We start from the raw sequence: 20,994 nt of genomic DNA, 5'->3' as shown, positions 1-20,994 counted from the left end.
GAGAAAGGAAAGCCAGTGGATGCGATCTATTTGGATTTCCAAAGTGCTATACAGGAAGTTGTAAAATCAGATAAGAGCCCATGGTGGTAGTGTCAAGGTACTAGCATTGATGGAGAATTAGCTGATGGGCAGAAGGCAGAGAGCATGGATAAAGGAGTCTTTTTCAAGATGGCAGCAGGTGACTAGAGGGGTTTCTCAGGGGTCCATGTTGGGACCATAATTATTCACGTTATACATTACAATTTGGATGAAGGCTATGAGGGCGATGTTGTTAAGTTTGCAGATGACACAAAGATAGAGAGCCGGTAGTGTTGAGGAAGCTAGGGCATTGCAAAAGAATCTGGACAGGCTGGGAGAGTGGGCAACGTAGTTGCAGATGGAATACAGTGTAGGAAAACACGAGATTACGCACTTGGTAGAAAGAATAGAAGTATAAACTATTTTATGAATGAGGAAATGCTTTTGAAACCTGAAGCAGAAAAGTAACTGGAACCCCCAGTTCAGGGTTCTCTTAAGTTTAAAATGCACGTTTAGTTGGCAGTTAGGAAGGCAAATGCAATGTTAGCAATCTTTTCAAGTTGGCTGAAATGCAAGAGCAAAGGTCATCTACTGAATCTGTTCAGATCATATTTGGAATATTGTGAGCAGTTTAGGGCCCCGTATCTAAGGAAGATATGCTGGTGTTGGAGTAGGCCAAAATGATGATTCAGGGGATGAATGGTTTGTTATGTGAGGAGTAGTTGAGGACTCTGGGAGTGTACTTGATGGAGTTTAGAAGGATGAGGGAAATCTGATTGAAAGCTAAGGAATACTGAGAGGCCTGGATAGAGTTGACATGGAGAAAATGTTTCCAATGGTAGGTGAAACCAGGATACGAGGGCACAGCCTCAGAGTGAAGGGACTATGCTTTAGATCTGAGATGAGGAGGAATTTGTTCAGCAAAAAGGTGATGAATCTATGGAAGTCATTGCTACAGAGGGCTGTAGAGACCATGTCATTGAGTGTGTTTAAGGCATAGGTTCTTGATTGCTAAGGGAATCAAGCATTATGGGGGGAAAACACGAGAAATGGGTTGAGAAACATAGCAGCCATGTTCACACTTGATGGGCTGAATGGCCTAATTCTGTTCCTCTGTCTTATTATGTTAAGACCACTTTTGGCATTTCGCACACAGTTTTGGTCTCTGTATCTGAGGAAGGATGTTCTTGCTATAGAGGGACAGCAGGACTGACATATGAGGAGAGGTTGAATTGGTTAAGATTATATTCACTGGAGTTCAGAGGAATGAGGGGGAGGTCTCATAAAACTTACAGTAAAATTCAATCAGGACTGGACGTGATCAATGCTGGAAGGGTGTTCTCAATGGAAGGACAGTCCAGACCAGGGGTCACCATCTAAGGATACAGGGTAACCCATTTGGGACCGAGAAGAGACCGAGATCTCTTCACCCACGGAGTGGAGAGCCTGTGGAATTCATATCATAGAAAACAGTCAAGGCCAAACCATTGTATTATTCCAAAAAGGAGTTGGATGTGATACTCGGAATGAAAGAAATCAAAGGATATGGAAGAAAAGCCAGGTACACCAAATAATGCCTGGGAAATATGCAAACACTTTGACCAGTTCATTAATCATAAAACACATTTAACCAGGTGGTCTTACTGTATGAGACAAACGAAGTACTGCAGTTCAATATAGTTTTATTAAAACACTTACAAGTTAAAGAAAATAATATTCTTACACAAATTGAATTACCTTTTTTTCCAAACCATGCTGATTGCCTGAAAAGCACGTATACTGCCTTCTCTGGTGAACATAATTGAGTTGCTGGACCCATTCACTGAGCTCCATCAACTGGGCAATCAGACTTATTTTGGTACGAAGGTGGATCTCACACGGAGTCCTCATTTGAGTCTTTGTTGAGGGAATGGCAGGCATCCCATACTATCCTCCCTTTCTGAACCCTTCTGGAATATTCTCTAATTTCAGCCAATAGGTTACAACACCAATGAGATTAGGCCAAATCATTCTTGTTGTATCCATCCCCTTTCCAAGGTATGATTACTGCACAGAGCTAAGCTGTGTGGCCAAAACTGAGGAATACACAAACATATTGTTTCTCCCTAATGTTCTGTCTGAGTACAATTAATGAGCTTTGGGTAATAACAACTCTCCCATTGTTAGTGTCAAGTACTCCTTTTCATTTTGCAAAACAGATCAGGGTTGGTCCTTGTTTGCTTTTGACTTGTAGTAACCTTGGCCTCTTTACATTCCATCAGGCCTTTTTTGTCAGAATGTTTAGCCAGTTTTATGTTGAGTCCATTTGCTTAGGCCATTGGCTACTTGGCCAGACAGGCTATTGAATTGGATGATCAGCCATGATAATAATGAACAGCAGAGCAGACCAGAAGGGCCAAATGGCCTATCCCCAGCTCTATTTTCTTCATTTCTATGTAATTAATGGAAAACAGGCAGGGTTACATGTCATCGAATAAAAGAGGGGATGCTGCTTCCATTTTGGAGAAATCAGTGGTGGGATTGAAACCTTAGAGGTAGACCTAAGAGGTTCTTACCTACATCTCCTTTTCATATCCACTTTCTCCTCATCCTGTGATCTCTTCTGATTTATTAGGTGTAGATGGTGTAAAAATACAGCACCTGTTTTTCATCCTCTGCCTCATCTCATCCTGACAATTATGCCTAGATCCCTTCACATGTACAAGGAGTGCCACTGGTCACTGCTCTGGGAGAATGCCATATGTAGGAACACGGAGTGGCACGGTGAATCAGTGGTTAGCACTGCTGCCTCACAGCGTCAGAGACCCGGGTTCGGTTCCAACCTCGGGAAACTGTCTGTGCGGAGTTTGCACATTCTCTCCATCTCTGTCTGGGTTTCCTCCAGGTGTTCTGGTTTCCTCCCACAATCCAAATATGTGCACTTCAGGTGAATTGGGCATGCCAAATTGCCCATAGTGTTCATGGATGTGTAGGTTAGGTGCATTAGTCAGGGGTAAATGTACAGTAATAAAATAGGGGAATGGGTCGGGGTGGATTATTCTTCATGGCCTGTTTCCATACTGGAAGGATTCTATGAAGAATAAATACCATAGTATAACCTGACAATCACCAGTGCTGATACAAACACCACACACTTTACAGGGGAAGATAAAGAGGCAGGACCTACACATAGTATGTCATTGAGCTGCAGCCAAGTGAGGATGAAAGGATTTTATAGCTGCTATGGTCTCAGACAGGTTAGGAAAGGACTTGAATAGGAAAAGACTGATGGGCACGCATTTGGAAATATTTGTTACATTGGCCTGTCAGCGAGAAAATCTGATGGCACTGCCAATGAGCACAGTGGAATCTGGCTTCCACTTGAGACAAGTCTTTTCATAGAAATTAGAACCATTCCTATTCAATGCAGAACTTACACTTATGAACCAGGCATAGTCAAAAATCACATGACACCACGTTACAGTCCAACAGGTTTATTTGAAATTGCAAGCTTGTGGAGTGACACTCCTTCATAAGGTGTAGTGAGAGAGGGCTCACCGACACCGAGCTTATAAGCACAGAAATCAAAGGATCGTACAATTGGAGTAAGTGTAGTGAACAAACTGAAGATGGCAGATGCAGAACTCTGCAAGAAAGTAGATGTAATTTTTGATTGATTAACACGCAAATTCAGAATCTGTTCCAAGTCACTGCCCAGAGATAGTTAAAGGTTTTATCAGTGTCTGCCTAACTTTCCAAACTTCAATCAGGCATAGATACAAAAGGGGACATCTCAGGTCAGACACTGAATTGTAGGTGTGAGACCTCGTTCAGAATCTGTCTCTGAGTTTTTTTTTCCGAAAGCAGGAATTTATCAACGGATGTTATAGCTCAGTTTCCATAGCTTCAGTGAAAAATCAGATTGAGGTCACAAAATCTCCATTTGGTGTCATGCATTCTCCTACATTGCCATCTCCGAAGCAGACATCAGTACTCAATGGCTTGCAGAATCTCATGTAGACAAACCAAGCAGCATCAGGAGGTGGAGAAGTTAACGTTTCAGGTGTAACCCTTCTTTAAGACTGGGGGTGGGTGTAGGGGAGCTGCAGATAAAGAGGGTAGGGGGACAGGGTGGTGAGATGGGGATAGGTGAACACAGGTAGACAGCATGACCGGTTAGTCGATGGGACAAATGATTCCAGTAGGTGGCTGAGAGGAATGGAAGGGAAGGAAGAGGCTGGGAAGGGAGTCGGGGTATGAAATTGGAGAACTCAATGTTGAGTCCTTTGGACTGTATGCTAACCATGTGGAAGATGAGGTGTTATTCCTCCAATTTGCAGCTTGATTCATTGTGGCAAAGGATGAATCTCATAGCAATCCTGAAATCTGTTATCCAACAGGTGGTGCAACCTGAAGCCAGAGCTGCTTGAATCCACTGCGCGGTTTCCCCCAGTGAAATCAGCAGCCATTGTGTTTATAGTATATCTCAAGTGATGTGCACACAAAAATCCAGTGTAAGCAATGGACGGTGCCCTGCACCATAAGAAACCTGTGGACTTGGCAGAGCCACATCCTCACTCTGGTCAGAGAGAACATAATGACCTACCCTTTGCTGGCATAAAGAGGATTTGCAACTTTTCCAATACAGCTGCACTGAACTGCAACATGATTCACACTTGCTTCATGCACAACAATTCAGGGCAATAGTCACATTTATAATCACTGCCAACACCACTTTTACCATGCTCTGAATCTGCAGATCTGGTTGCAAGGGAAGGCAGAGTTCCATATGTGCACATGTCTCACCTAAACTGGGGTTAATGTTTCAAGAACACTTTTGATAGATACTTCCTGCTGAGATTTTAACTTACTTGCTAGTTGTTGATTACATCACGCTTGCAGACTATTCTTTTTTTCTACTGATATATGTTCAGCTACATATATATTTAAGAGAGGGCATTAGCTGAATTGGCATGATGAAAATGACAGTACTGGTTTGATATCAGCACTTCTTATGTAATCTACTCTGCGTAATTCCTCCTAACACAGTCATCAAGAAGACACTCAGCGCAAATGTGTTGCAAATGCGTACAACTGAAATGGACACAATTTTGCTACCAAAATACCACCTATGGCTCTGAAACTAGGGGTACCATAGAATCAAATTTTGTGGTCTCTATTTGATTATTTACCTGTTTTTTGTGGAAGCTGGCATTTGTAAATTGACTGCCATATTTCCCTTTGGTACAATAGTGATTAAATTTCAAAAATACTTCACTAGCTTTTTTTGGATGTTGTGACTATATTCTTTGCAACACTCATTCCATTTACATTAGTCACACAGATGCCAGTCAGGTGTAGATAAAAATAACTTTTATTGGCAATGAACTGATTTACCGAGTTGACCACTCTCAGACAAAATCAGAGACTCCACAACAAGAAAATATAAAAGAAATAAATAGTTTTCCCTCTCCAGCAACATTTCTAATAAGCAGCACTTCTTAACGTTAAAGAGTTCCTGTTAATGCCACAGACTTAAATTGAGTACTTCACACATCAACAGCCAACCATCCAACCTCCTTGAATCATGAATCTGCCCTTGCAGGGTCTGACTCAATTGCATAACCTCTGTTGTTCTCAATCGGGCACAGAATGATGGATAAGAATGAAAGAGGGTAAACTATCAAAGTCACCTAGAATATAATACAAAATTAACAAGCATCATAACATTTAAATGCAAAGTTCTACTTGTTGCAGTTGACAACATTCAGCAACAGACATTAGTTTTCCAAGGTCTACAGGTACACACTAATACAAATTAATGACAGAGATTCAACTGCCACAGTCACTGAGAATACATATAATAAACAAATAATGTAAAGCATAAATGCAAAAACTCTACTTGTTACAGATGACCACATTCTGCAAAAGTCATTAGCTTTCCAAGATCTGCAGATATGGTCTGAAACCTGCGGATCACCCTAGCATGTCCTCATTCACTTTATAACATCTCAAGCATGAACTATTCTATCCAGGTCACCTTCAAAACAAACGTATTGCATAAAAAAAATTAGTTCCCAAATTATTCAAAATGTCTCACAATAAACAACATAAGTGATAAAATGTGCTGCAAACATTGCTAGAAACTTACAAATGTCTTTAAATAAAGCTTTTAAATCTACTTCTTTAAGGACGCCATCACAAATAAAGTAAAAGTGATGAAATCTATCAACTCTTGCAGATTTTGCCAAACGATCAGCTTTTCTTTGCCTCAAATATATCATTTGTAATCTAAAACCAGTAATATTTATCTGTCCTGCATACTATTTTTATCAATGTTTCAGTTCACTGTGCAACCTGTTGCAATCTCTGAGAAACCATCTTAAGTGAATTTCTGTAGAGGTTCTGCCAAACTGAATTTCTAGTTGATCATTTATATTATTTTTCTAAGGTTTTTTCCTACAATTCCTCCTACTGCAAAAGAACTGGGACATCTCTTCCTGGCTTAGTTTGCTATATTTTATCATGTAGACAGGGACTGTACTCACTAGAATGAGGGAGGGATATTATAATTCATTGAGGCCATGTTTTTGCTTGTAAACAAACAAAGTACTCGTGTTGTTTGGACTGATATCTGAAGTAGGACATTGTACATGGACAGATATAGTAGACTTAGTGTTGGATTATCAGTCTCTAGAGGAATGTAGAAGTTAGTGACATTTCTAAACTGACAGTATCATCACCACATTAAACTGCACTTCAGAAAGAGAACTTTTAATACTCTGGTAGAATTAGCAGGTGTTCAATCACATGCAACTGAACAAATCTGACCATCGACATATTATTAAAACTTTGTTCCATAAGATATTTTGTATCATTTTGTAGGACTACAGGGTAGATTGGATAAAATATTCTTTATCTATTCAGAATAGCAATCTCATTTGCTTCCTATTGTAGGATCTATTTCTTGAATGAACTCTTGCTTTAAGTAGACCATCCATTGCATCTTTTGATCATCATCAGAATGAATGTATTCTGTAACCATAAACACGCTCTCCTCACCTCTGAAATTGGGGCCCTGTTCTATTGTTGTTTTGCTATTTTTGGAAATATTATTCCACACTTTCATTCTCAATTCCATTAAAAATCCTATACATGTCCATAAATGACTTCAGCCACAAAAATAAATTTCATTGAAGGGTGGTTCTATAATAGGAAGCCAAACTGAAATACTAGATTGCATGTTCAAGCAACATGACGAAAAGCTAGCCCACTTTGTCTAAAGTATTTCATTCTAACATAAAATAGTCAACAAAAAAAGAATTGGGGTTCTCCAGGCATAGTAGTAGCATCCCTAACTCTGGGCTGAGTTCAAGACCCACCTGGAACCCTGGAGATATCATAATGTGTTTGAAATGATTGATTAAAGTTACTATTAAAAATAATTGTTCAAAAACACTCTGACATGTGAGTATAAATATATAAAAGGAGTTTGAACTACAGAAGCAATGGGGACTAATTTCAAGTTAGCTTTCTAGATATAAACTCACATGTCTGTGGTAGAATCCATAGATGCAAAGTCAAACAGATATTTTTTAAATAAGTTACTTGAGAAATACAGTTAATTCATTGAGGTGAGCCACTAGTGCAGGAAGCCCAATAGACAAACTGGGTTGTATGATTTCTAGTTGACCATTCAAAGCTTTCACCTTAAGGTTAACATATTGGATTTTCCAGTTGCTTCCACCAACAGGTGTGCGGATGAGTCCAAAAAGTTGCTCAAAGATACTCACACACTGTTTGTTCTTATGAATGGTTCCTGCCACAGCAATCCCATGTAGAGGGGTTGCACATCTCATTCCATTCTTGCTGATGTTGGGATTGAAGAGCAGTTCTTCATCCTTGACCAGGGACAGCAAGCGCAGACTGATGATTCTTGAGCTCTGATATTGCTCTGTTTTGTCTTCATGGACAGAATAAGCAAAGTGAGGCATTGCATCATCCCAAAAGTGCTGTGGATCCCACTCTTCTGGTTGTCGGCCAAATAAAGGATTTTGGGAATTCAGAAGAATAAAGAACCATTAGCAGACCTCCTTTCCTATTATTTGGCAGTCGAAGTCTCCCCTTCTGAGATGATGCCTTGGACTAGAATGTTTTAAGAAACAGAAATAAAGTCAGATCATTAGAACATATAAATTAAGAACAACAACAGACATTATTACATTTATTGTGTAGGGAATGCAAGAGGGGGTTGCAACTTTGCTCTTTCTCCTTCCTGAGAATTAATGGTTGAAATTTTCACCAATAATTATGTGGTGAACACAGAGGAAATTTGTTAACTACTTGAGAGGACCTAAAATCTACAAACAAAAAACAAGATTTTCTCAGTTTGTGAGAAGAACACAGAATGCAATGAGAGGTCTTCCCTAGATCCTCAAGGAACATAAACATCCACAGAATAATAAATTGAAAATTACGGGATAATATTCAGATCATTAGAAAGGCAAAGAGCATGTTGCACCACCATACCATCTATCTCCTAAACTTCCATCTCTTGAATTAAGTTAATACAATATGTAAGAAAGATGTCAGAGTTCTGTTCACAAATATGAAAAGAATATAGGAACAGAAATAGGTCAGTCACTTGATTCAATTAGATTGTACCTGGTCAGTATTTTCTCTGCATCTATTTATTTTTATTTACTAACTTATAATTCTCGTGTGTGTGGGAAATAGTGTCTCACAAACTTACAGTCATCAAGTCATATAGTACAGACACAGACCTTTGGCCCAACTTGTCGATGCTGACAAGGTTTCCCAAACTAAACTAGCCCCATTTGCCTGCATTTGGCCCATATTCCTCTAAACCTTTCCTATTCATGTACTTGTCCAAATGTTTTTTTTTTAAACTGTTGTGAATATACCTGCATCTACCATTTCCTCTGGCAGGTCATTCCACATATGAACTACTATCTATGTGAAAAACTTGCCCCTCAGGTCCCTGTTAAATCTTTCCCTACTCTCTTTAAACTTATGTCCTCTAGTTTTGAACTCCTCTACCCTAGGGAAAAGACTTTTGCAATTCACCCTATCTATGCTCCTCACGATTTTATAAATCTCTATAAGGTCACTCCTCAACTTTAGATGCTCCAGTGGGAAGAAAAAAACCTTTCAGCTTTTCCTTATAACTCAAACCCTCCAGTGCCAGCAACATCCTTATAAATCTTTTCCGTACCCTTTCTAATTAGAGTGGTTTCAAATTGGAGCTACCAACAAATATTCTATCTAAATATTTGCTTTGTAAACACTGCTACAAAACAAGACATAAAGGAATCCAGCATTTAGAAAATTCTATTGTTCCTGCAACACTCATGCAAGAAGAGTAGAAATCGTAAGTATTTGCCATCCATTAACAACATACAAAATTCTACCCAGTAACCATGGGAGTGAGAAGGTCAGACAATATCTTGTCCGCTCCACCTGAATCCCGAAACAATATGTACACCTGGAAGCAGCACATCTCATTAACAACCCATTTGGCCACAAGCAAACTTCTGTTGTTGTGCAGTAACACTCCAGCAATTTGATACCTTTACCTTACAAAGTGCTTTGCCTAATATGCAAATGATCTAGAATACTAATAGAATAGGCAACCCTAATTCTGGGCAACTTCCATCACCCAACGCATCTACATGGTAATTTCTTTCCAAATCTGCATTCCTGAAAGAAGTATCACATATGTTTTACTGTTTCATTTTTCTCAGATTCTAAGATATTGATTGTGTTTTTAGAGGATGTAACCAAAAAGATAGATGAGGGTAGAGAGGTGGACGTTGTCTACATGGACTTTGCAAAGCCTTTGACACGGTATGCATGGTAGAGTAATTAGTAAAGTTAGATCACATAGGATTCAGGGAAAGCTTTCCAATTGGATTAAAAATTGGCTTGACGGTAGGAGACAGAGTGCTAGTGGAGGGTTGTTTTCAGACTGAAAGCCTGTGACCAGTAGCATTCCACAGGGATAATGCTCATTTCTGAAGGGCTTTTGCCCGAAACATCAACTCTCCTGCTCCTCGGATGCTGCTTGACCAGCTGTGCTTTTCCAGCACCATACGCTCAACTCTAATCTCCAGCATCTGCAGTTCTCACTTCCACAGCAATAAGGGGCGGCACAGTGGCACAGTGGTTAGCACTGCTGCCTCACATGCCAGAGACCTGGGTTCAATTCCCACCTCAGGCAGCTGTCTGTGTGGAGTTTGCACATTCTCCCCGTGTCTGCGTGGGTTTCCTCCGGGTACTCCGGTTTCCTCCCACAGTCCAAAGATGTGCAGGTTAGGTGAATTGGCCAGGCTAAAGTTGCCCATAGTGTTAGGTGTAGGAGAATGGGTCTGGGTGGGTTGCTCTTCGGAGGGTGGGTGTGGACTTGTTGGGCCGAAGGGGCCTGTTTCACACTGTAAGTAATCTAACCTAATATTGTGTCCATGTTTGCTTGTCATTTCTATAAACGGTTTGGATGAGAATTTAGGTGGCACGGTTAGTATGTTTGTGGATGACATCAAAATTGGTGGTACAGTTGACAGAGAAGAAGGTTATCTAAGATTACAAAGTGATCTTGATCAATTGGGTCAATGGGCTGAGATGTGACAGATGGAGGTTAATTTGAATAAATGCGAGATAATGCATTGTAGTAAAACAAAATAGGGCATGACATATAATTGACGGTAGTGCCCTGGATAGTATTGTAGAACAGAGAGACCAAGGGGTACAGGTATATGTTACTATGAAGTTTGCATCACACATAGATAGGGTAATTAAGAAGGCATTTCACATGCTTGCCTTTATTGCTCAGACCTTTAAGTATAGGAGTTAGGATGTAAAGTTAAGGTTGTACAGGACATTGGTCAGGCCTTTTCTGGAGAAATGTGTGCAATCTGGTGAACCTGCTATAGGAAGGATATTATTAAATTGGAGAAGGTTCAGAAAATATACACCAGGATGTTGCTAAGACTTGAGTTATAGAGATATGCTGCAGTGAAAAAAGTCCCAGCCTAAGAGGTTGAGCGGCAACATTACAGAGGTCTATAAAATCAATGAGGAGTATAAATAAGGTGAACAGCAAAGATCTTCCCCCCCTTATGGTGGGGCAATTCAAAACTAGGGGAGACATTTTTAAGATGAGAGGAGAAAGGTTTAAAAGGGATCCGAGGGACAACCTTTTCACATAGACAGCGGTTTGCATGTGGAATGAATTGGCAGAGGAAATGGTGGCTGCAGCTACAAGTACACCATTTAAAAGGCATTTGGATAGGTACATGAATAAGAAAGGTTCAGAAGGATATGGGCTAAATGCAGGCAAACTAATTTTGTTTGGGAAACTTTGTTGGTATGGATGAACTGGACCAAAGTGTCTGGTTCCATGCTGTATGACTCTATTGCATAAATCTGATAAATCTCAGTTTTGAAATTTTCAATTCAACAGCGTATTATGGGAAAGAGTTTCCGACTTCCACTGCACTGTGAGTAAAGAAATGCAAACATCCCCTAAATGACGGAGCTGTTTTGGACTCACCCAAAAAGAACAGAAAATGCCCTGAACCAAATGAAACAAAAGCAGGAAATATTGGAAAAGTACAGCAAGACTGCCCAACATCTGCAGAAAGAATATAAAAGTGTTTTTTTTGGATGTGAGTATCTCCCTCTAAAGCAGGAGTCAGTTGAGGATCAACATAAGGTACATGCACTGCTAGCTTGACAATGAGCTTCTAGTATTTTCTGTGGTTTATCAGATTTTAATTGCTACAGTATATTGTTCATCCACAATAAATGTTGCCTACAGTACTGTTTTGGTGCTTTTCAAACTGGTATTAAGCAACAATGACAACTTGGAAAGATCAGTGACCCATGTCTTTAATATAGAAGGCACCGATGAAGTAGCAAACTTAATAAGATTCAGTGAACCACAACTTTAGATAATTGAATCACATCCCAAATCAAGATATTTATCAATTCTGAACCAAGTTATAGGAATGCAATTAATTAAAAATGTGAATAAATCATTTCACTCAATCAGTCTGGTCCATAATTTTGTTAGTCACATCTGTTTTATTGCTTTGAACCCAAATCCTTTTCCAGACCCCTTAACAATTATTTCCTTAGAAAGTATCTCCCATCTTTTATAATACATCATCTAATATTAAATCTACTACAGTTTGCATTCGCAATCTTTTGTGCAACTTTGTTTTTTCTGCGATTTGTGAACAGTATGATAAAAGCTAATGAAAAAAAATACTTCCTTCTAATAAACATGAACATATAAAGACCTTGAGTAAACTTTGATAATGTAGGGGTTCAGACTCAAAATCTCTGCAAAACATGAAACATTTTTCATGGGAATTGTAATTACCTGTGTAATATTCAGATGTATATTAATTTGCATTGTCAATTGCCTCTTTGCCTCATCCTGTGCTTGTGCAGTTATTTGTTCCTGCAATTCTCTCTGGACTCCCTCCTCAGCTTGTCTTCTCTGCTGCTCATTGGATTACTTACAGTGTGGAAACAGGCCCTTCAGCCCAACAAGTCCACACCGACCCTCCGAAGAGCAACCCACCTAGATCCACTCCCCTACATCTAAGACTACAGGCAATTTAGCATGGCCATTTCACCTAACCTGCACATTTTTGGACTGTGGGAGGAAACTGGAGCACCCGGAGGAAACCCACGCAGACACGGGGAGAATGTGCAAACTCCACACAGACAGTTGCCTGAGGCAGGAATTGAACCCAGGTCTCTGGCGCTGTGAGGCGGCAGTGCTAACCACTGTGCCACCGTGCCGTCCACAATGCTCATCTCACCTGCTCCTCACTTTTCCTTCTCTGCTCCTCGAATTGTCTTCTCAACTGATCCTCCCTTTGCCTTGCCTCCTCCAGTTCTTTCTTTGCTTTTTTCACTTCTTGTGCCATTGTTTGTATCTTTGCATTTTCAATTTCCTGTTTCACCTTTTGCTCACTCTTCTTTCCTAATTTGTGCCAGAAGGTTGTGTCTTGTTTTATCTGTTGCCTCTTTGCTCTTCCATTCTTGCTGCATCCAACAGAACAAAGCTTTATCAATATGTTGCCGTTTGTCTGATGCAACAGATACGGTGACACCATGTCGGATTAAGTACTTCAATATAACCTCTCGTACAACGTTCCTCTGTTTTAGTAGTTCTTCAGCACTTTGGCTACAGTTTAGAATGACACTGATGACATCTACAAGAAAGTCATGTACATTTTAAAATTTTTCATATATGCAACATTCATATAACTTTCATGTAAACAACATTGTTCAGTTGCTTACTCAATTTCAACTTGAAACCATTCTCTTTGGCAGTGCATTCCAGATCCTAACTAATCACCACATACAAAGTTTTCTTCATGGTGCTGCTGCTCTTTCTACATTCACTTTAAATCTGGCTCTTGTGCTCAAGACAGCAGCTTCTCTCTCTATCTGTTCCGAACAGGCCTCGTGATTATTAACAGTTCAGTTCTGGTCTCCCTACTTGAGGAAGGATGTTGTAAAACTTGAAAGGGACCAGAAAGGATTTACCAGGAATTTGCCAGGGTTGGAGGGTTTGAGCTTCCGGGTGTGGCTGAGGCTGTTTTCCCTGGAGCATCGGAGCCTGAGGGATGACCTTATAGAAGTTTATAAAATCATGTGGGGCATGGATAGGGTAAATTGACAAGGTATTTTCCCTGTGGTGGGGGAGTCGAAGACTAGAGGCCATAGGTTTAAAGTTAGAGAAGAAAGATTTAAAAGGGATCTAAGGAGCAACCTTTTCACGCTGAGGGTGGTGCGTGTATGGAATGAGCTGCCAGAGGATGTACTGGAGGCTGGTACAATTATAACATTTAAGAGGCATCTGGACAGGTACATGAATAGAAAGGGTTTAAAGGAATATGAGCCCAATGGGACTGGATTAGTTTAGAAAGTCTGGTCGGCGTGGATGAGTTGGATGGAAGAGTCTGTTTCTGTGCTGTACATCTCTATGACTCTATGTTGAATGCTCTACTGCTCCTTTTTCTTATGTTTCTCCCTGCATTATGAAAGGGATTGTGAAAAAAAATAGGGTGTACAGCAGGTGCCAGCTTGATAATACAAGTCAGAACAAGGCTAAATACAGGAAGTTCAAGATGGAATTGATGAAGAAAATGAAAAAAGAGCTAGCATTAAATGATCCAAAAGTCTTTTGGCATGTAATAATGAAAGAATGGATGGATTGACTTGGGATCACTAATGTGATCTATACATTAAGATTGAGGTATTTATTGAATGTTTTACATCTGCATTTATTGTGAAAGAAAATGCAATCAAATTCATGTTGGAAGAGGAGGTATTTGACATGATGAATGTGTCTTAGAAAGGTTGTACTTGTAATTGAAAAATCACCAGAACTGAATAGGATACATTGAATGAGAATGGGACAAATAAAGGTGGAAAATGCAGATGCAGTTGCCATATTTATCTAATATTCCTTTGATAAAGAATTAGTGCTGGAAGACTGGAGAATTACAAATATTAAATCTATATTTTAAAAGAAAGGTATGTAAGAATAAGCTAAAGTAAACACAAACCAGTTGGTACAACATGGGTGATGGTAAAGCTTTTAATAATACTAATCCTGAACAAAATTAATAGTCACTTGAATATTGGTGGATTAATTAAGGAAAACTTACATAAACTTGTTAAAGGCAAATGGTGCTTAAATAATTTGGGTCACTTGATAAGGTAAAAAGAGAGGATTAATGAAAGTAATGCAGTTGATGTATACAAAAGGTATTTGATTATGACCCACACGATCAAGGCTGAAGTTCAATTTAATGGACTAAGTGGGACTCAGAGCATGGATGTGAAGTAGACAGAATGTTAAGAAACAAGGAGTTTTGTGGGTTAAGTGTATCCAAACTAATAGACAGTTGGGATAAAAGAGGCTATTTTTGTAGGCTGGCAACTTGGAACTATTGGAGTGCCACAGTATTGACATTACTGTATAATGACTTGGAAGTTTGTAGGTGATATAAAAATAGGCATGAAAACAAGTGTAGAATGGCACAAGGAGTCTGGAAAAGGTATTAACAAGTTAAGTGAGTAGGCAAAAACTTGGTAAATCAAACATAATGTGGAAAACTGTGCACTTTGACAGGAAGAAGAGGAACACAATGTTATTTAAATAGAGAATGACTGCAGGAAGCTATAGAACAGAGGGATTTGGGGGTGCTAATGCATGAATCACAAAAAGATAGTTTTCCTATTACTGGGTGAAGAGGGATGCTAAGTGCAACATTGGAATAAAGTAACCCTTGGGAGGTCTTGCTAAACCTATAGAAGGCGTTCATCTGACCACAGTTGGAATACCATGAACTGTCTTGGAAGCATACTAGCATTGGAGGCAGTCCAAGGAAAGCTGATGTAAGGGATGGAAGGATTTTCTTATGAGGAGTTGAGTAGTTTGGGCTTGTACTCATTGGAGTTTCGGAGAATGAAAGAAGAGCATAACAATGCCTTTTTCACTACTCTGCCTACCCATGACTCCACTTTCATAGAGGCATTGAGTGACAGAGATGTACAGCATGGAAACTGACCCTTCTAATCCCATTTGCCAGCATTTGGACGATATCTCTTTAAACCCTTCTTATTCATATACCCATCCAGATACCTTTTAAATGTTGTGATCGTACCAGCCTCCACCACTTCCTCTGGCAGCTCATCCTATACATGCACCACCCTTTTCATGAAAACGTTGCTCCTTAGGTCCCTTTTATATCTTGCCCCTCTCACCTTAACTCTTGGGCCTCTAGTTTTGAGCTCCCCCACCACAGGAAAAAGACCTTGCCTATTCACCCAATGCATGCCCCTCATGATTTTATAAACTTCTATAAGGTCACCCTCAGTCTCCGATGATCCAGGGAAAATAGCCCCAGCCTATTCAACCTCGCCCTAAAGTTTAAACCTTCCAACTCTGGCAATACCCTCGTAATTTTTCCTGAAGCCTTTCTAGTTTAACAACATCCTTCCTATAGGACGGAGACCAGAATTGCATGCAATGTTTCAAAAGTAGCCAACTCAATGCTCTGTACAGTCACAACATGTCCTCCCAATCCCTATGGTCAATGCATTGAATAATAAAGGCACGCATACCAAACACCTCCTTCACTATCCTGTTTTCCTGCGACTCCACTTTCAAGGGACTATGAACCTGACACTCCAAGGTCTCTTTGTTCAGCAACATTCCTCTGGATCTTACCATTAAGTAATAAGTCCTGCCCTGATATGCCATTTCAAAATTCATCACTTCACACTTATCTAAATTAAACTCTGCCGCTGTTCGGCCCATTGGCCCATCTGATCAAGATCCCATTGTATTCTGAGGTAACCTTCTTCGCTGTTCACTATACCTCTCTGCAAACTTACTAACCATACCTTCTATGTTCACATTCAAATCATTTATATAAATGTCAAATAGCAGTGGACCCAGCATTGATCCTTGTGGGCATACTACTGGTCATATAGATCACATCACTGCTCTGCCCTCATCAATCCTCATTACTTCTTCAAAAAACTCAATCAAGTTTGTGAGATACAATTTCCCATGCACAAAGCCACATTGACTTTCCAGCATCTGCACTCTTCACTTTCTCCTGATTAGGGACAGTCAGAATTGAATTGAAAAGTGTGGTGCTGAAAAAGCACAGCAGGTCAGGCAGCATCCAAGAGCAGGAGAGTCGAAATTTCGGGCATAAGCCCTTCATCAGGAATCCCTAATTAGTTCTTGCCTTTCCAAATACATGTAAATCCTGTCCTTCAGGATGCCCCCCAACAACTTGCCCACCATAAATGTCAGGCTCACCAGTCTAAGGTTTCCTGGCTTTTCCTTACCACCTTTCTTAAATAATGGCACACTGTTAGCCAACCTCCAGTACCTGACCTACGGCTCACAATGACAACAACCTCAGCAAGGGGCCCACCAAACTCTTCCCTAGCTTCCCAAATAATTCTGGGTACACCTGATCAGGTTCCAGGGATTTATGCATTTTAAGACATTCAGCAGCTTCTCTCTATAATATGGACATCTTTCAAATTGTCGCTTTTTATTCCCCCTTGCTATCTTCCATACCCTTCCCCATAGTAAACACTGCTGCAAAATACTCATTTAGTATCTCCTCCATCTCCTGCAGTTTCACACATACGTGGCCTTGCTATTCTTTAAGGGGCCCTATTCTCTCCCTAGGTACTCTTTTATCCTTCATGTATTTGTAGAATCCCTTTGGACTTTCCTCAACTCCATTTGCCGAAGCTATTTCATGTCCCATTTTTGCATTCCTGATTTCCCTCTTAAGTATACTCCTCCTGCCTTTATACATTTCTAGGGATTCACTCTATCCCTGCTCTCCAGACCTGACATATGCTTCTTCCTTTTCCATGACCAAAACCTCAATTTCGCTCGTCATCTAGCATTCCCTACACCTACCACCAGAAACTATGAACCAATGCCAGTAAATGTAGGAGCAGAAGTATGCCATTTCACCATTCAATGCGATCATGACTGATCTGATAATCCTCAACTCTGCTTTCCTACCTTTCCATAACTCTTGATTCTCTCACTCATTATAAATCTATCTCAGGCTTGAATATACTTTATGGACCCAGTCTCAGGGACTAATGGTTCAGATATACTACCCTCACAGAAGAGATTTCTCCCCATCACTGCCATAAATGGACAACCCCATATTCTGAGATCACATTCTCTGGTCTATGACTCATGATCATGGATGTTTTGTGTTTAATTCAATTTCCCCATCAAATCACCATATTGCTTGATTCTTTGTGGTCAAAACCCTGTCATATCAATCATAAATATACTGTATTCAACAAAGAAGCATTGCCAAACTCTTTCTGGACATAATTTCAAATATTCAGAATGGAGGAAGTGAGGACCGCAGATGCTGGAAATCAGAGCTGAGTGTGCGGTGCTGGAAAAGCACAGGTCAGGCAGTATCCGAGGAGCAGGAGAATCAATGTTTCGAGCAAAAGCCCTTCCCATATTCACAAATGCAGAGTGAAGCTCTTGCTTTATTTACCCTACTTCTACTTGCTCGCATGAATGTTCATGACTGGATCATAAGACCATAAAACACAGGAGTGGAAGCAAGGCTGTTTGGCCCATCAAGTCCACTCCGTTATTTAATCATGGCTGATGGGAGTATCAATTCTACTTAGCCGCACTCTCCCCGTAGCCCTTAATTGATCAATCTCTGCCTTGAAGACACCCAACGTCCCAGCCTCCACGGCACTCTGTGGCAATGATTTCCACAGGCCCACCACTCTCTGGCTGAAGAAATGTTTCCTCATTTCCGTTCTAATTTGACTCCCCTCTAATTTTAAGGCTGTGCCCATGGGCCCTAGTCTTCTGCCTAACGGAAACAACTTCCCAGCATCCACCCTTTCTAAGACATGCATTATATTGCAAGTTTCTATTAGATTTCCCTTCAACCTTCTAAACTCTAATGAATACAATCCCAGGATCCTCAGCTGATCATCATATGTTAGGCCTACCATTCCAGGGATCATCTATGTGAATCTCCACTGGACATGCTTCAGTGCCAGTATGTCCTTCCTGAGGTGTGGGGCCCAAACTTGGACACAGTATTCTAAATGGGGCCTAACTAGAACTTTATAAAGTCTCAGAAACACATCACTGCTTTCCTATTCCAACCCTCTTGAGATAAATAATGCATCTTCCTTTTTAAATGCAGCCTATCCCACCTTTTGGTTTTACATGCTAATCTTTCACTTCCACTTATCTGGAACTGATCAGTTCTCACCCTACTATAAGTTGGTACTGATTCAATTAAATATTTTTGCCATAGATTATTTAGTGTTGTTCTCCTTATCTTGTGAGATAACTCCTCTACCTGATAGAAAAATGATCCTTTTAGGCAGCCATAGTTGGATTGTGACCTGGACTGAAATTACATGGACAAAAATTCCAACCTATTAAGGGATTGTGTTTTGTTTAGTTCCAGGAAAGAGGGAATTAGTTGGTTGTTATGCATTCTTTGAGATGGTGCTGAAGTTAGGAGAATTGACCAGATATTTTGCCTAATGACCTCAGTGCAATTCAGTATAAAATAATGCAATTGAATGGAGAGTGTTCTCTTTGCCCTGCCAAACTTCCTTCTCTGCAAACCCCAGTCTTGGGAGTCATAAGGCTGAGTAAGGCTCTTATAACTGCAATGGTGTATTCATCTTCTTTTTGGCAGCTGCTATCATCATTTTGGTGTTCCACAATACCTTTAGGTCTCCTCCTTTGTTAGTTGGTTCTTTAACCTTTTATTTGGTGTTGGCATATCTCTTAAAGCCCTGTTTGATTATAAACTAATCTACATTTCGTACTGTAATGTTTCGCATCTTTCTTTTTTAAAATCCTGGCCAAATTTAACATTAATATCTAGTCGCCATTACACCTCTTTGCAGATCCGTGCAGACTCTAGCATGTTTTTACAGTTTTGGAGGTGACATGCAAATGGAGTAACACATACTGGAATTGAGGAACCCCACCTGTTTCTGGAGAGTTGACATATTCTGAAACAAACAAATTGTCTTACATGAAAACAGAGAAACACCTCAAAATATTTAACAGCTCAGGTAGCATACCTTTTCTTGATGTAAACAATCAGCAGTGCAATCTAATTGTTCTAAAACATACAAAAATTGAGAAAAACAACATAGTTTGAGGTTCTGGTCCAAGATTTTGCCTGATAAGGAACGGGCAAAAAATACTTTCCATCCTAAAATAACCTTGGGCTGCTGAATTTTAAGTATTGTTTCCATTATGAAACATGATTAAGTGAAGTTTTAAGAGCTGTTTAGGAATACAGAAAAACAATACACACAAATTACCTTCACACATTTAAAAGTATCACAGACATTTGGTCACCATAGTGTGACCAACACTTGTAGAACTCACTCTAAAGGTGAGCCCCTACCTTCAAAAGACAGAAAACTATTTTAAAAAAATCAAGAGCTATTAAAAAATAGGCCTGTTATATCCTGCTCTTTAAAAATATTGCTTTTGATACATTAACATTTGGAATTTTTAAAATCTCAAAAGTTTGTTTTCTTGGCATCATTGGTTCAAATCCATTTTTCCCCATTAACGCAATTGAAATGCTGTCAAAATTACATTACATTGTGTATTAGTAAACTGATCTTAAATGCAGTGCAACCAAGTTTTAAACAAAGAAAAATATGCTTTCAAAGGTTTATGCATTATATTTGTGAAAATTTGTCCCATTCAATATTCTGAAGAGAAAAAATTGCCTGCACTGATTTAAACATGCATCAAAATCTAGCCTGCCAATCATCAAGTTAGTTACAAATTGAAAGCAGGTACTACTCTTAAGACACATTCTGGCAACTTGAGGCATGAGCAACTGCCCGATTCTACCTACCCTCTTTCATCCATATGTTCGTCAGCTTGTTGCTTACAGTGTCCTTCAGTACATACAAGTCACTGGGGCTTAAAGATTGTAGGATTTCAGTGCACCCTGCCTTTTGCTTCAAAGAAAAGTGAGAAATGCTTTTTAAGTCTGAATTTAGTAAAATGTTTAAAACAAAGCTGGAGAAAAAAAATCTAATTTCCTTTAAAGCGCCTCAGATATTGTTTCCATAATTTGAAACATTCAAAATACAGATCAGCGTACTTAAAGCGAAGTCAGGATGAAGTGAAACTTATAGAAATTAATTGCATAATGGAAAATCGAAACTCAAGACGAGCTGATGTGAACAGGATGTATCAATCAAAAAGCACATGACACACAACTAATTTGTTTCACTTTGCTGAAAATGAGAGCTTTTGAAACACTCAACTTTGTAAAAACATTAGGGCAGTGTGCCCTCTACCTTCATTAACTTAAATTTTAAATAGTACACAAAATTATAGCAACAACTGACCCACAGACA

At 39.7% G+C, this 20,994-nt stretch overlaps 1 protein-coding gene across 2 annotated transcripts; it reads right to left on the bottom strand.

Annotated features, from left to right (window-relative positions):
* Positions 1–5,355: 5,355 nt before the first annotated feature.
* On the bottom strand, positions 5,356–20,852 carry LOC122555569 (chromatin assembly factor 1 subunit A-A-like). Of its 2 annotated transcripts, none has more exons than XR_006313307.1 (2): positions 20,484–20,852; positions 5,356–8,142 (listed from the first exon to the last, which is right to left on the bottom strand). XR_006313307.1 is itself a non-coding variant. In XM_043701595.1 (2 exons), the coding sequence occupies exons 1-2, from the start codon at positions 13,143–13,145 to the stop codon at positions 7,996–7,998; spliced, it is 444 nt and encodes a 147-aa protein (XP_043557530.1). In that variant the 5' UTR covers positions 13,146–13,272; the 3' UTR covers positions 5,356–7,995. The 2 variants fall into 2 exon arrangements, 1 of the variants encoding a protein (XP_043557530.1); XM_043701595.1 differs by lacking the exon at positions 20,484–20,852 and adding an exon at positions 12,849–13,272.
* Positions 20,853–20,994: the final 142 nt, after the last annotated feature.

Source organism: Chiloscyllium plagiosum, chromosome 12, assembly GCF_004010195.1.
Source record: "Chiloscyllium plagiosum isolate BGI_BamShark_2017 chromosome 12, ASM401019v2, whole genome shotgun sequence".
Lineage (NCBI taxonomy): Eukaryota > Metazoa > Chordata > Chondrichthyes > Orectolobiformes > Hemiscylliidae > Chiloscyllium > Chiloscyllium plagiosum.
The sequence above is the reverse complement of the archived record's forward strand: the minus strand, read 5'-3'. Positions and strand labels throughout refer to the sequence as shown.